The sequence below is a fragment of the Myotis davidii genome, unplaced genomic scaffold (genome assembly GCF_000327345.1).
Source record: "Myotis davidii unplaced genomic scaffold, ASM32734v1 scaffold247, whole genome shotgun sequence".
Taxonomy (NCBI): domain Eukaryota; kingdom Metazoa; phylum Chordata; class Mammalia; order Chiroptera; family Vespertilionidae; genus Myotis; species Myotis davidii.
The window spans coordinates 1,725,968-1,741,231 of NW_006299593.1; the positions used below are offsets into that span (position 1 = coordinate 1,725,968).

Here is a 15,264-nt window from a genome sequence, read left to right on the forward strand (position 1 = left end):
TAATTTTTAATTGCTAGAAATGCAAAATTGAGATAAATGTTTGGAAAGCTCAAAAATTATATTTCAGTGGTTTTTAGAAATTATATCTCAATGGGCTGGTAAATTGGGAACTTATGTGAACTGCTCTTCCGTCACTTCGTGTTTGAGGAACCGGTTCTAGCACACTGGCCCTGCAGTGAACTAGTCACATGGGAAGTGGTTTTCTGAAAGCCAGCTTCCCTCCAGGAGCTGGAGAACACCCCCGAGGCCAATGGGAGGGTCCCAAGGTGCAGTGCAGCCTGGCCCCTGCTGTGACCTCTGACCCACGGCCAGGACAGGCCATGTGTGGCACTGGCCTGGTGTCACCCTGAAGGCCAGCCTGGCCCCTCAATTGATCACACATATGTTTATGGCCCCTGCACTCATGCTGCCTTCAGGGTCTTAGAAATTTCCCCAACAGGTCTGTAAAATGCTGCATCTGATCATGAAAATGAAACATGCATTTCCTCTGCGTCCCTCTCAGTATACAGACTGCCCCGCCTTTGCCTCGCTAAGCTCTGCCCCTCCACTCCAGCATCTTCAGGGAACTGAAGTCTCCAGAAGGTCCCAGCCCCCTCCTAGGGCTTCCAGGAGCCTCTGAAAGGTGTAATGATCAGGAGCAAGTTGCAGATGAGCCCTCTCATCACCACTCTGCTATCACTATCCTTGGAGAAAATCACCCATTCTCTCAGAGCCTCAGTCTCCCCACCTGTAGTGATGACGATTCTAATAGTAGTATGTAACGGACTTTAAAAGATCCTGTACATAAAGACTCAGCCCAGGGCCAGACCCTTGGCTAAGCTCTCAGAAAACATCAGCTGTTGTGGTTTTGCTACTATTATCCTCAGCCTGGTATTGGAGGCCCCTAGCCATCTGGGCCCATTGCTGCCTTCTCAGTTGGCTCACCTGTCACGTGACTTAGTCCCACCTATAAGGCCTTGGCCTGGCTGCCTCCGTACCCAGACACCGGATGCCCTCCCTTCCTCGCCTCTCTAAAGCCTACCCCAGCCTCTAAGTCAGGCTGAGTGGCCCTCCTCCAGGAAGCCCTCCAGGACTACCCAGTGCTCAGAATCACTCCCTTCCTGATCTGCCGGCCCACCATTTGTTCTTGTTGGAGGCTGCTGTGTTTTCTACAAAACGTTTGCCTGTGTTGGGATAGCTTTGTGTGAGCTGGCTCTAGCCCCGGCCGCCTGTGCAGGTTGGTGCTGCTGAGGCCCTGGCTCCCACACCTTACAGCCCCGCCTTGGGAAGGCCCAGCGGAAGTGACCCCACACATACCATGCCCTGCACCCAGGCCAGTAGAACCACAGAGAAACAGTGGCAGTTGGGTTTTTCTTCCAAGCCTTTTAAGATTTCAAACTTCCCAGGTGTTTTGCAGCCTGAGACCCTTGTCAGCCTTCCCCAGGTCTCTGAATCCTCCCTCCCTCCCTCTCTCCCCTCCCCCAGCCCAAGGTAATACAGCCAGGCCTCCCAGGACTCAGACACCACTGACCCAGTTCCCAAACAAAGGCTCCCCTGTGAGCAGATCACAAAACAGCAAGGCCACCATGCCTGATCCTTGCGCCCAGACCTCAGTAAATGGCACCAAGAGCATGAACCCACCCCTGCCGGCACCGAACACAGCTGCCCCTGGACCCACCGTGCCAAGCGGGCACTGCTGAGCCCCTGACAGTCACAGCTGTGCAGCCTCACAGGCTGCCTCTGTCCCTAGGCCACGCCACCCACAATCAACAGGACCCTCTGCATGCTCCGTTGGTCCTGCCCACCCCCCACCCCTACCTCCAGCACATACAAGGCCCAGGAGCTCAATGCCAAGAGAAGGGATCACCAGAGAGCCTGCTTTTGCCACCACAATTTTGCATCTGCTATGCCCCCTGCCTGGCAACCCTCCCCGCTACCTAGTGAAATAGCAACAGAAAACACCACCAGGGAGGAGTGCAGTCCGTGGGAACTGTTATTACCGTTCCGACGTCCAAACCACAAATCTCAGCTCCAGGCCCACCTCTTCCATGAAGCCTTCCTCGAGAGCTCCCTGCTGGTGGCGTGCCTGCCTCCCGCAGTGTGCCGCTGCCCTCTCCAGTCTGGGCAGGGCGAGGAGAGGGAACCACGCCCAGGCGTCCCTGGGCTGGAGCAGGACACAGGGCACCTTCTCCTCCCCACTCCCTGGGCCACAGGCTGTCTGTGCAAACACGTGCACACCTGGTTCCAGCCCATCACCTTCCCTGCAGCCCGGGCAGCTCTGACCTACCCAGGGCGGAGTTTTTGAGGCTGCAGCCAGGCAGCCAGGGGAGGCAGGTGTTCAGCAAACGCTGAGTTGAAACACCAGCTCTCCGGACCCAGACTGTGGAATATATGTCTACCATGAGCCTTCCTGCACCTGCAGGCCACAGGGATCCCCTTGCCCGCCTCACCTGTTCCTCCCCATCGTCTCATGGTCTTTGACCACCACATGCAGCTCGGAGCTCTGGTCCAGGGGGATGCCCTTGAGGTCCCACTCAAAGCCCTGGAAGAAAAGGAGAAAAGACATCGCACTTAACCCGTGGCCCCCGAGGAGAAGAGACTGTCTCATTCACCCTGGCCATCCAAGATGGACCAGGCATCCATAAATGATGCTGGTGGATGAGTGGGTAAATGAGTGAATGAATGAATACATGAATGGCAGGGTCCCAAGATTCAGGGTGGCAGTGAGAGCTGACGGCAACAGAAGAGAGGAGGCCAGGCTCCCCTAACCCCTCCCCAATTCAATTCCACCAATCACCAGGCCTAGAAGCACCGTTGGGGAAAATGCCCGGGGAGCCTGCAGGGTCCTCAGGGGCCAAGACCAGTGTGCTCATCAGAAGCCAGGCCCCTCCCTGCTGGGCAGCGGGAGTTAGTGCCACACTGGGGAGGCCCAGCCAGAGGCCCCGGACCTTTCTCAGAGCAGAGGCTCCCCTGCGCATCCCAGCCCCATCCACGGAAGGCATCCAGGGCTTCCCAAGGACCACCAGGGAGGCCTGTGAAGGGAGCTGGTTAAGGGCAAGGGGCCAGCAGGAGCCAGAGGAGGACCTGGTGCATGTGGGAGCTCGATGGGAAAGAGGTGGGCTTTGGGCAGGGAGAATGGCCTGTGTAAGGGAGACAAGACAGGCAAGGGAGCCCCTAACCACCCTCTACCTGGCTGACAGAGCTGGAGGGAACAGAGATAGACACTTACTCCTCCCCAGGCCACACCCACCTCTGTTTGCCTGGCATGCCAGGCCACCACCATCCTCCCAGGTTCCAAGCGCCAGGAGGATTTAGTTGGCACATGGGACCACCAGCCGCTCCGGCACCAGCCCCTGACTTGTGCCTACAGAGGCAGTGGCGGCAGAGAGGAGAGGGAGGGTGAAGAAACGCGCATACCTCATTCCACACAGGGTTCACGTTGTTCTTGATGACTTTGGTTCTCTTCTTCACGCCTATGAGAGACACAAAGAGGGAGTGAGAGACTGTCCCACGCCTGCACCACCCAGAGGGGCAGCTTCTCAGACACGCACTGCAGCTCACCTGCCAAAGGAAACCTTACAAACCAACGGCTGCCGGAGGACCCCACCGGTCCACATGGATGCCCAGCGCCAGTCACCGACTCCTCTCCCAGCTCCGGGATGGAGAAGCAGCAGCCCATCAGAGGCTGTTTTTAAAGGAAAATACCCAGGCCGACTTTTCTTAATGATTTGTAATTGTTATTCCTGATTTTCTAAATAAAATTTTTCAATTGCACATTTTCTGACTCTAAGAATGAGTGATCTTCATTGAAAAGATTCCATTTTTCTTTTTAAAGCCATCCACCTCCACATATTATAACGTCCAGAATAAGCAAATCCACAGGTAAGTACTTTCCAGGGGTTCGGGGCAGATGGGAATGGGGAGTGAATGCTTAACAGAGATTTCTTATTGGGGTGACAAAATGGGCTGAGGTTAGAGAGCGATGATGATTGCACAGCATTGTGAATATACTAAAAACTATTTAAAATGTACACCTTTACATAGTTAAAATGGTGAATTTTAGAGCATGGGAATTTTATCTCAATTTTTATTTTTTTAAATACATTTTGATTGATTTCAGAGAGGAAGGGAGAGGGAGAGAGAGATAGAAACATCAATGATGAGAGAAAATCATGGATCAGCTGCCTCCTGCACACCCCACACTGAAGACTGAGCCCCAACCCGGGCATATGCCCTGACTAGGAATCGAACCGTGACCTTCTGATTCATAGGTCAATGCTCAACCACTGAGCCATGCCAGCTGGGCTATCTCAGACTTTAAAAGACCCAGCTTACCCTGGCCTTGAAGGGGTCTGTCTGAAGCGGGCTATCCCAAGGCAGGTCTATGGGTTCATGAGGGCTGGGACAAGGTAACGCAGAATGGTCGGGGTAGACAACCAGAACTGACACTGGTGGTGAGATCAGATCCACAGCGAAAATTAGACAAGATAGGATGAGTGGCCCTAGCTGGTTTGGCTTGGTGGATGGAGCGTCTGCCTGCGGACTGAGGGGTCCCAGGTTCGATTCCGGTCAAGGGCACAAGCCCGGGTTGCAGGCTTGATCCCCAGTGGGGGGCGTGCAGGAAGCAGCCGATCAATGATTCTCTCTTATCATTGATGTTTCTATCTCTCCCTCTTCCTTCCCCTCTAAAATCAATAAAAATATATTTATAAATAAATAAACTTTAAAAAAAAGATAGGATGAATGAGGTGCCCAACACACAGCATACTCATTAAACGTAAGTCTACTATCCCTCCCCTCCCCTCTGTGCCCCACCCGGAAGCATTTCGTGAACTCCTACTGATTTGTCAATACCCAGCTCATTTTCTCCTCTGATAAGCCTCCCTTATAGTTGTAAGCTGTGACCACAGGTAGCAGACAGCAGGATAACTGTGTGCTTCTATGGCTGTCCTCCCAACTGGACCATGAACTTCAGGGGGCAGACACCATGCCTTACCATGCTAGTAACCCCATATATAGTGAGGTCCCCAGTAACTGGGCGCTGAATGAATGGGTCCTTTTCCAAGTTGGCTGCACGTTCACTTCCTCACCAGAGGATGGAATCACTGTTCTCAGAGAACGCCGTAAGACTGCATTCACAATACGGCTGGGCATCAACGAATGGAGGGGATGACAGGAAGCACAGGGGGAGGGATGTCCTGGGCAGGACACCAGTTTCCTTATCAAAATGGCCCAGGTCTGCCCTGGCGGAACCTCTCTAAATCTCCTTGTGGGCTATGGTGGTGTGGCTCCAGCAGGCATGAGACACACGGCTTTGGAGTCATTCAAATAACAGCCACTACTGTGTGACCTGAGGTAGGGCTTATAACATCTCCAAGCCTTAGTTCTCTTGGTAACAAATTAATTATAATGAGTGTCTTCTTTATGGGGTTGGAAAGGATATAAGATGCCATCTAAGCATCTATGTCCCCTCCTCTATCAATTCTTAGGACAGTGATGGCGAACCTATGACACGTGTGTCAGAGGTGACACGCAAACTCATTTTTTTGGTTGATTTTTCTTTGTTAAATGGCATGTAAATATACAAAATACATATCAAAAATATAAGTCTTTGTTTTACTATGGTTGCAAATATCAAAAAAAATTCTATATGTGACACGGCACCAGAGTTAAGTTAGGGTTTTTCAAAATGCTGACACACCGAGCTCAAAAGGTTCGCCATCACTGTCCTAGGACCTACAGGAGTAACATGGAAAATTCCGTCTGCAGCCTCTCCTGAGTTGTGCAGTTGGAAGCACTTCCCGGTGCTCCTGACGAGTATTAATTAAGTAGTGTCTGTGTGCCAAGCTCTGTGCAAAATGGCTTTTAAATATTTTCCATTTCCTGCCTTCCCCGAGGATGACGGGAACAACGGCCCTCAACTGGATTTCACTAAGTCCTGGTTAGAAGGGCCAACTCTGGAACCTCTGGATGACACTGAGGGGTCACCGATGGGCACTAGAGCCCCAAAGAGGAGCAAGAAAGAAATGAAACAGTAACTCAACACAATCACATGCCCGACAGGCGCCAAGAAAAGGGAAGGCACGCTGCTAATTAGGAAACAGTTCCTTCCTCATCGTGAATTTAGACTTGTCCTGTCCTTGCTAATTAATTTTGGCCTTAAGAGATGTGGTTTTATGCACATATAATAGACTCAATAATTAAAGATACAGAAGAGCTCACAGCTCGTGCTGGGGTTGGGGGGGGGGCGGGTTATGCCCTCTCCTGAGGTTGCTCTGCAGAATTGGGGGCCAGCAGGCATTCGTGGGAATGGTGCTGAAGACATGAGGTGATCCTCCAAATGGAAAGACTCAGTGAAGAGGAATAAACCTACTCTTCCATTCCCCATGGCAATTTGTCACTTGTTTCCTCAAGCCTCACCCACACAACTCTACCCCACACTCCTAGACCACAATGTCCCATGACTGCACAGTGGTGAGCTTCAATCTACTCATTGGGACCCAATAGAGGGCCATGACATCAATTGAGTAATGGACCAATCTGTCTTTTTAATGACAGGGCAGACTAGAGAAGAAAATCTCAGAGTACCTCTTTTGTCAGAAAAGTACTATCACTTAAAACTTTTGATTATATCTTCACATATATATTTATGTAGGTGTACCGATACTTAATGTAAAATGTAAGTCTTGTTGTATGTAACCATCCAAAAAGTTTGAAAATATTGCCTTAAAGGAAGACTGTCCGAGGGGAACTAGAGAACAAAGAAATCACCATCCTAGCCCTTGAGTGCCAAGAGCCAAGGTGTGTGGCAGGAATGGTGTAGAACACGGTCCTGGTCCCCCACGGAAGCCAACTCCAATAATGACCATGGGCTGAGGGAAGGGAAGTGAGGAGGGCCACAGAGACAGGTAAGAAGCCAGACCATCCTGTCCCAGCTTAGAGACCACCTGGCTGAGCAATCTCCACTGGCAAGAGCCCACATACATCCTGTTACCTAAAGGTCAGATGTGGCCATGGCCTTGCATAAGGAGCCCTTCTGCTCACCACCTGGTAACGTCCCCCTACTAGTGGCCAGGGTACTGTGCCCGCCAGTGGTCTGGGCCCATCTTGTGGGGACAGATATCTTTCAGAGGCTCAAGATGCTTGTTAACGCCCCAGGGCTTGGACACACACAGGGGTTAGAGTGTGGAAGGGAGCACCCAGCCAGCTGTCAATCTCCAGTAGCCAAGACAGGACAGACCCTCCCCCCACCATGACCCCCAACTCAATTATAAAGGTAACGATACATTTGGGAAGCAGACGAAACACTGGGTTTTGGGACACTGATGACAATGGGATCTTTGGGGCTGGTGGGATCACAGAGAAGACAAACTCTAAGGCAGGGTGCTCACCGAGGGCGCACACCACAGTCTTTGCCGTGGGTGAGTTTCATGCCTGATGAAGGATGTTTTAAGGAAAGGCTGAGGAATACTGGTCCATTTCCCTTTGCATCTCTAGGCACCAAGGCCCAAATGTTCATGGACAGATAAATGGATAAACAGAATGTGGAATAGCCATTAAAATGGAATATTATTCAGCCTTAAAAAGGACGGCAATTCTGACACATGCTACCAGATGAACACTGAAAACATTATTCTAAATGAAATAAGCCAGACACAAAAGGACAAATATTATATGATTCAACTTAGGTACCTGGAATGTCAAATTCATAGACACAGAAAGTAGAACAGAAGTTACCAGGAGCCGGGGCAGAAAGAATGGGGAGTTGTTATGTAATGGGTGTGGAGATTCAGTTGGGATAATAAAGAAGTTCTAGAGGTTGATAACGGGCATGCTTGCACAACAATGTGGATGTGTTGAATACCACTGAATTCTATTCAAAATAGTTAAAATGGTAAATGTTGTTACGTATATTTTACCACAATAAAAATAGTTTTAAGGCCCCAAGAAGTGAAACAACTCAACACTGAGTTGCTGTCCCTAGTGTGTGAGGGACATTGACTTTCATGAGGGGAATGATGTACAAAAGTGTGCAGATCTTTTCCCACACCTGTTATGTACCTGGTACAAGGCTGGGGGCAGGATTAATTAAAGGGGGTGCAGATGCCATAGCCACCCTGCCCTCATATCCAAGCAGACAAAGAAGCAACCCCACTTCCTGGAGCTGAAGGTGTCGGGGAGAAGACCTGATATCGCCTAGGCTGGCCCACTGAACCAGCATCCTGGCAATCATATCCTTGCATGCTGCCCTCCACGTTGATCTGGTCCAGACCTGGGGCCAAAGGAGGGCCCGCAGCTTCTACTTCCATGCCCCCGGGAGCCCTGAATGTCCATGTAAGAAGTGCAGCTACTCTGCTGGAGGGATGTGCTAGAGGCAGAGGGGCCTAGGGGTCTCTACACCTGGGAGCATGTGGACTAAAAACAGGGACAGTCGCAGGCGAGATAAAAATCCAGCAGGGACCCAAAGAGATGTCTATATGCCCATATCCATAGCAGCATTATTCACAGTAGTTAAAACGTATAGGCAGCCCAAGCGTCCACCGACGGATAAATGGATAAACAAAACGTGAGATGTACATACAATGGAATATTATTCAGCCTTAAAAAGGAAGGAAATTCTGACACAAGCTACAACATGGATGGACCTTGAGGACATTATAGAAGTGAAATCAGCTTGGGGAGGGGGGAGGGGGAGATATTATTTGACGGGCATAGAGTTCATTTGGGAAAGATGAAAGAGTTCTGGAGATGGATGGTGGTGGTGGCTGCACACAGCATGAATGTACTTAATGACACTGAACTGTACACTTCAAAGTGGTTAAGACGGTAAATTTTATCACAGAATTTTTTTTTAAGTCCAGGTGAAAGATGAGAGGACACAGGCTGTGGGGCTGGGTCTAGGCCAGTGTCTGGGTGAGGAAGGGGGTAGGGGGAGTGGCAGAGGATGTCTCAGGTTCGGACAGGGGTGCGTGGCTGGCTGGGGGTGCCAGGCACCTAGAGAGACAGCTGTCTCTGTCCAGGGTGAAGGACTGGCTGCCGGACGCTGGGCAGCCTTCAGGTCCTGCAGGCAGCCTCTCATTTGTTCCTCAGTGTTTACTGAGGACTTGCTCTGTACTGGGCCCTTTCTTGGCACTTCCTTAGAACACCCATCAGACAAAGACCCTGACAGACATTCGGAATGTCAGCAAACACCAAAGGCAGCGGCAGCTGAGAGGAGAAGAGGCAGCCCTGGCTTCTGCTGAAGGGCAGTCTGCTCTGCACCCCGGCACAGAGCCCCCAACACACAGGACAGGCTCTGCCCTGACTCAAGCCTGGGCACCCCAAGAGCTGAGCAGCTGTCATTTCCCGCCCCGCCCAGCAGAAGCCCTGCCCTCCTCACCCTCAAGAACTCCTATTCCATCTCCATCTTTTTAAATCCTAACTGAAACCACACTTCCCAGAAACATGCAGCCAGGAAAGGAAGGGGCGGTGGTGGCATGTACTCTGAGAGGGGTAATCTTGAAACTCAAAAGGCCAATTAGAACTGGGGAAGATATTCGAAACACCTATGATGAAATTGTAATGTTCTTAATATATAAAGAGCACTGCAACTAATTAAGAAAAAGACAAGCCCTGAAGCCCAATCTTAATGGGTAAATTAAAAGGCAATTCAGGCCCTGGCTGGTGTGACTCGGTTGGTTGGGTGTGGTACCGAGCACCGAAAGGTTGCCAGATCCATTCCTAGTCAGGGCACATGGCCGGGTTGCAGGCTCAATCCCTACTAGGGGATATGCAGTAGACAGCCGATCAAGGTTCTGTTCTTCCATCCATGTTCCTCTCTCTCTCCCTCTCCCTCTCCCTCTTCCTTTCTCTCTCTCTAAAATAATCAATAACTTTTTTTTAAAAGCATTCAGTAAAAATAAATTCAAATAGGTAATAACTTTGAAATATCACAAATGCTTTTTGAACCGAAGAAATTATTAAAGAGATTTGCATGATAATGCTTTATGTTAGCAGGATTAGTATAGGAAAACAAGCCCCCATACTCCCCTGAAGGGAGGGTAAAGTTGGTACAGATTTTCAGGAGAGCAATTTGGGAAATGCAGCAAAGCCTTAAATACGTAAACCTCTGACACAGCAATGTCACTACTGGTATTTACCCCTCAAAATAATTAAATATGTGGGCAAAGATTTAGACACCAGGATAATTCTAACAGTGACAGTATCATTTAGGTATCGACTATAAATATAAAACATTTGGTATATCGCCCTCACCGGTTTGGCTCAGTGGATAGAGTGTCAGCCTGCGGACTCAAGGGTCCCAGGTTCGATCCCAGTCAAGGGCATGTACTTTGGTTGTGGGCACATCCCCAGTAAAAGGTGTGCAGGAGGCAGCTGATCAATGTCTCTCTCATTGATGTTTCCGACTCTCTATTCCTCTCCCTTCCTCTCTGTAAAAAATCAATAAAATATATTTTTTAAAAAAAGCATTTGGTATAACCTAAATATTCATCAATAGGAAGTTGTATAACTGAATTATGGTACACCCACACATTAAAATACTATGCAGGCATTTTTAAAAGGTGTGGAGAATACTGACTGACAGAGAAAAATGCCCCTGGTGTACTGCTGAGTGAAAATGTAAGTTGACAAACCTTTGAGAGAAGCTATTACTCTAGACTAGAGAGTCTAGAGAGAAAGGCAAGGGGTCTGGAGGCCTCCGGTGGGAGGGTGAGGCCCAAAGACTCCATTCCTTGACCTGGGTGATACATGTGGGTATGCCCTTCCTAATTTAGCCATTAAAGCAGGGTCTCTCAATGTAGGCACCATAAACATTGAGGCTGGATATTTATTGTGGGAGGGGGCTATGCAATGCACGATGTTTAGCAGCATCCCTGGCCCTACCCACTAGCTGCCCACAGTGGCAGCACGCACCTGTGGGCACCACCACACCGCTCTCCATACACACACCCAGTGATGACAACCCACAATGTCTCCAGACAATGCCAAAGGTCCCCTAAAGAACGAAATCACCCCAGGTGAGAATCCCTTCATTAAAGCATACATTTGTATTCTAAGTCCTTTATATGGGTCTTAAATTTCACAACTAAAATGGCTTTTTTTTAATGGGAAAGAAATCTTAGAGGGTATATGTCAAAGTATTAAAAATTAATTCAAAGTGCCAGGATTCAGGGCCATTTATTAACTCTTGCCTCACTCCCCTCTCTAGTATATCCTCTCATATACTGAGTGTATATTATGTTCTCAGAAAGAAAGCAGAAGGCTATTTTCGATGCTTTAAAGTCACCTCTAATGTTTAAAAAGCCAGGTTCAGAGAATCCAGTATCTCCTTAGCCCACCTTCCTACAAAGGGGAGTCAGGTCTGCCCCTCAGTTGTCTCTCAACCTTCAGGCAGTTCTAGGAGATTCCCCCAGGCTCCTGTCTAAAGTCTAGAGACCTCCAAGGAGATAGAAGGGAGAAGGCGGGGAGAAAGGAGTGGGGTTACCTGGAGAGACATGGGGAGGGATGAGGGAGAGAGAAGAGACAGTAATGATTCAGTTTTCTGGCTTGTGGGCCCTGGGAAGCCAATAGAAATTCACCAAGTGGGGGTACAGGAGATCTGAACTTCAAGGAAATGAAAGTCTAAGCTTCGGGTTTTGTTCTTGGATGTATCGCCATCTGGAACACCACCCAGCCTATAGTAGGTGCTCAATAAATATGTGTTCAATGAACTAAATGCATGAATGGAGGGACATAATCACATTCCGGGACAGCACATGGGCAGGGTAGAAGAAAAGACAGATCACTAAATGCTACAAGAAATTAAGCTGCTCATTCACGAAGACCATTCGTCAAAAGTACCTCTACAGCCCGGGACTCAAGGCAGCTTTAGTTAACTAATTAATTAGTACAGGAACAAAGGAATGATAAAGATTCATTAATCACCTCTACCCTGAAGCCTTGAGACAGGGAAACCAAAAAAGTACCCTCGGGGTTGGGCCTTCCAAAGCTCATAATCTATTTTGGGAGGCAGGTCCTGAAATTACATCCGAGGCTGGAATGCTGGGGGAACAACTGCTTGGAAAGTGGGGCCAGCCAGGCCCATGCACTGGGGGCCCCCGTGCGGGAGCCAAGCAGAGGGCGAGGCTGGCTTCTCTGCGAGCAGGCCTCAGTCCCATCTGAGATTCATCTGAGGGGGTTGGGCTCGAGGGTTCTCAATCCCGACAGCACATCTGACATATCTGGAGTCTGTTTAGAATCACCTGTATCTGGGCCCCTCCTCCAAGAGAGAGGAGGGGACAGGGGGGCTGGCAGTGAACATTTTTAAAGCTCCCCAAGTGACTCTGAAGTGCAGCCAGGTTGACTACGCCCATCTATGTGATCTGTAAGTTCTGGGTCCGCTTCTAACAGCCTCCCTCTCTAAGCATCAGCTCAGCCCCAAACTCTAGCATGAATTCCCCCTGGGAAATAGGGGGGGTGGGGATGCCATACTGATTTCACCTTTCATATCTCCCACCAATTTCTCTCAAGGTTTATTTCCAAAATGGAAATATTAGTAGGTGATCAATGCCCACTTTCAGAACCGCTATGGATGGGACCCAGGAATCTGTCTTTCAGGCACAGGAAAGCGTGAAGACCGCTGTCCCAGACTGTGTGATGGCCGGAGGCTGGACCAGAAAAGGCACAAACACTACAGAGCACCTGTCTGCACCCAGCCCTGGCATTCTGGTGCCCCGTGCGGAGGACAGGCCGCTGCTCTCAAGGAGTCACAGGGTCCTAAGTGCGGAGCTGAGGACTGCGCACAGACCTGCCGGACTGAATGGCTAGCAGACCTAACCAGGCGCTGTGCCTCCGGAGAGGAGGGACTAATGCTAGCCAGGGGAATCCTGGGTGCCTCCCTGAGAAGGTGGTATTGCACTGGGGCTTTGAAAGATGAATGGACTCTGAACAATCGGATATGTTATATTCTTTTTTTTGCACATCTCCCACTGGGGATGTGCCCACAACCCAAGTACATGCCCCTGACCGGAATCGAACCTGGGACCCTCCAGTCCGCAGGCCGACGCTCTATCCACTGAGCCAGACCGGTTTCGGTGGATATGTTATATTATATTTCAGTTTTGCTCGGGGCTTGTCAGCGCATCAATAGTAAGATGTTGTAAAGAGTGGCGCATGCAGAGATTGGGGGAGGACAGCAGCCATGCAGGCAGGGTACCTGGCCCAGAGCAACAATCAATAGATTACCTATTAAGTCACCTACCTGACTCATGGGTACTTCCCACTCCAACACTGGTAGCTCCCTGCCACAGCCGCAACCTGGACACATCATTTAACTTCCCCAGGTTGCCATTTCCTTATCTGCAGAATGAGATTAGTAGCTACCAGAGACTGTTACAGAACCAGGGAAAGCCCAGCTGAGATAGCTCAGTGGTTGAGCATTAACCAATGAGCCAGGAGGTCACAGTTCGATTCCTGGTCAAGCCATATGCCTGGGTTATGGGCTCGATCCCCAGTGTGGGGCGTGCAGAGGTAGCCAATCAATGATTCTCTCTCATCATTGATGTTTCTATCTCTCCCTCTTCCTTCCTCTCTGAAATCAATAAAAATATATTAAAAAAAAAAAAAAGAACCAAGGAAAGAGAGCTGTGAACAGACTCAAAAGAGTTCCAAAGCATCTGAGAGAACTAGGCTGCCGTGGGCCCCTGGGCTCAGGGACCTTTGGGAACTTCTTTTCCAGCCATTGGTGGCCTCATAATTTCTGCTCAGGAATGGCTTAGGCCAGTGGTCGGTAAACCGCAGCCGGAAAGCCACATGCGGCTCTTTGGCCCCTTGAGTGTGGCTCTTCCACAAAATACCATGTGCGGGCGCGCACGTAGAGTGCGATTGAAACTTCGTGGCCCATGCACAAAAGTTGGTGGCTTGCGAGCCGCAGTTTGCCAACCACAAGTTTAGGCTAAGTCTGATGGACAAGAGAAGAGCTAGGAACCTTGTCCTGAAGTTGCATTTCATAGTGGGCACCCAGGGATGTCACCAATTAATGAAAATAGCAGTTTTCTAAAATGTTTCAATTCACACTTCTCAAAAGAGAAATACAATGTAAATTATCCCATAACAAATAATTAAAGCTGCACATAGTTCTCACTTGGCCAACTCTATGGTTATTAGTATTTGTGGGTGCTTGGGGGGCAAATGGAGATCATGGGTCAGAGCTGAAAGTGCCCCCATTGTTTTCAAGCCTCGTGAAAACACCAGCCATTTCTTCCTATAGAGCTGACCATCTTTTGTGATACATATATTTTTTTAATTCCACAAAACCACAGGATATGCATCCTGGTAAGTGGAAAACTCTCTCTCCTCTCCTTATTTATCTTTCTTTACAGAACTGGGGTCCTGACTCACAGCTATTGTTCCTTCTCTTAATTTTGACAGATCCTTCCTCTTCCCTTTCCCCTCCTAAGACACCTCCACCCATGGGAATGATTGCCTTAAAGTAGGGGGTTAAAGCTGCCCCCGTGTAAGACGGGGGTTGTAAGTCCTTTGTTGCCCCAAACACAGAGGGGGTGAGGTACTCTTATCTAAGCACCACATGTAGGTACTTAGGCTCTTTGAATAATAATAAAAAAAAATCCCTGACAACCATCAAAATCCTTGCATCAAGGCCATATCTAACCTATTATGCTCCTTTACTCCCAACTGAGACCTGGTGGATTCAATAAAGATAGGCCAATGAATGAATGAAATAAAGATTCAAAGCACACCAGTCGACAGGCACAGATAAGAGCTTGCACTTTATTCCCTCTGGGTATCGGGTGGTTGTGACCATAGCCCTGGCTGGTGTTTCTCAGTGGTTAGAGCGCCGGCCCCGAGCATCTAAGGGTCGCAGGTTTGATTCCCGGTCGAGGGCACATACCTGGGTTGCAGGTTTGATTCCTGGCCCCAGCTGAGGTGCGTGTGGGAGGCAACCAATGAATGTGTCTCTCTCACATCAATGTTTCTTTCTCTCTCTCTCTCTCTCTCTCTCTCTCCCTCTCTCTAAAAAAAGCACTGAAAACATCTTTTAAGTGGTAACTGTTGACATATTACAGCACATGCACTTTTCCCAAATCTCAGAGCACAGAGGCAATGTGCTGTGTTTCATCCTCCTCGCCTCCTGCGGAAGACAGGGCGGAGATGCCTGTCCCGCTGACAGAGGAAGAAACTGGCTTGGACTCGGGTTAGTGCTGGAGCCGGGGCTGCAAACCCTGCGGTGCGTGCGGAGAGGCGGGGGGCGCGGGGGCGCGGGGGCCAAGGGGCTCTCACCTCGGA

General features: G+C 49.6%; 1 protein-coding gene across 13 annotated transcripts in view; it reads right to left on the reverse strand.

Moving 5' to 3' along the window:
• Positions 1 to 15,264, reverse strand: part of DYSF (dysferlin) — a 205,543-nt gene that overhangs the window by 174,650 nt on the left and 15,629 nt on the right. For all 13 annotated transcript variants that reach the window (XM_006775297.2, XM_006775294.2, XM_006775295.2 and 10 more), the window contains exons 2-3: positions 3,397 to 3,452; positions 2,430 to 2,521 (exon numbers count right to left, since the gene is read on the reverse strand). In XM_006775297.2, coding sequence (XP_006775360.1) covers positions 2,430 to 2,521; positions 3,397 to 3,452 — 148 coding nt within the window. The remainder of the gene's footprint in view (positions 1 to 2,429; positions 2,522 to 3,396; positions 3,453 to 15,264) is intronic.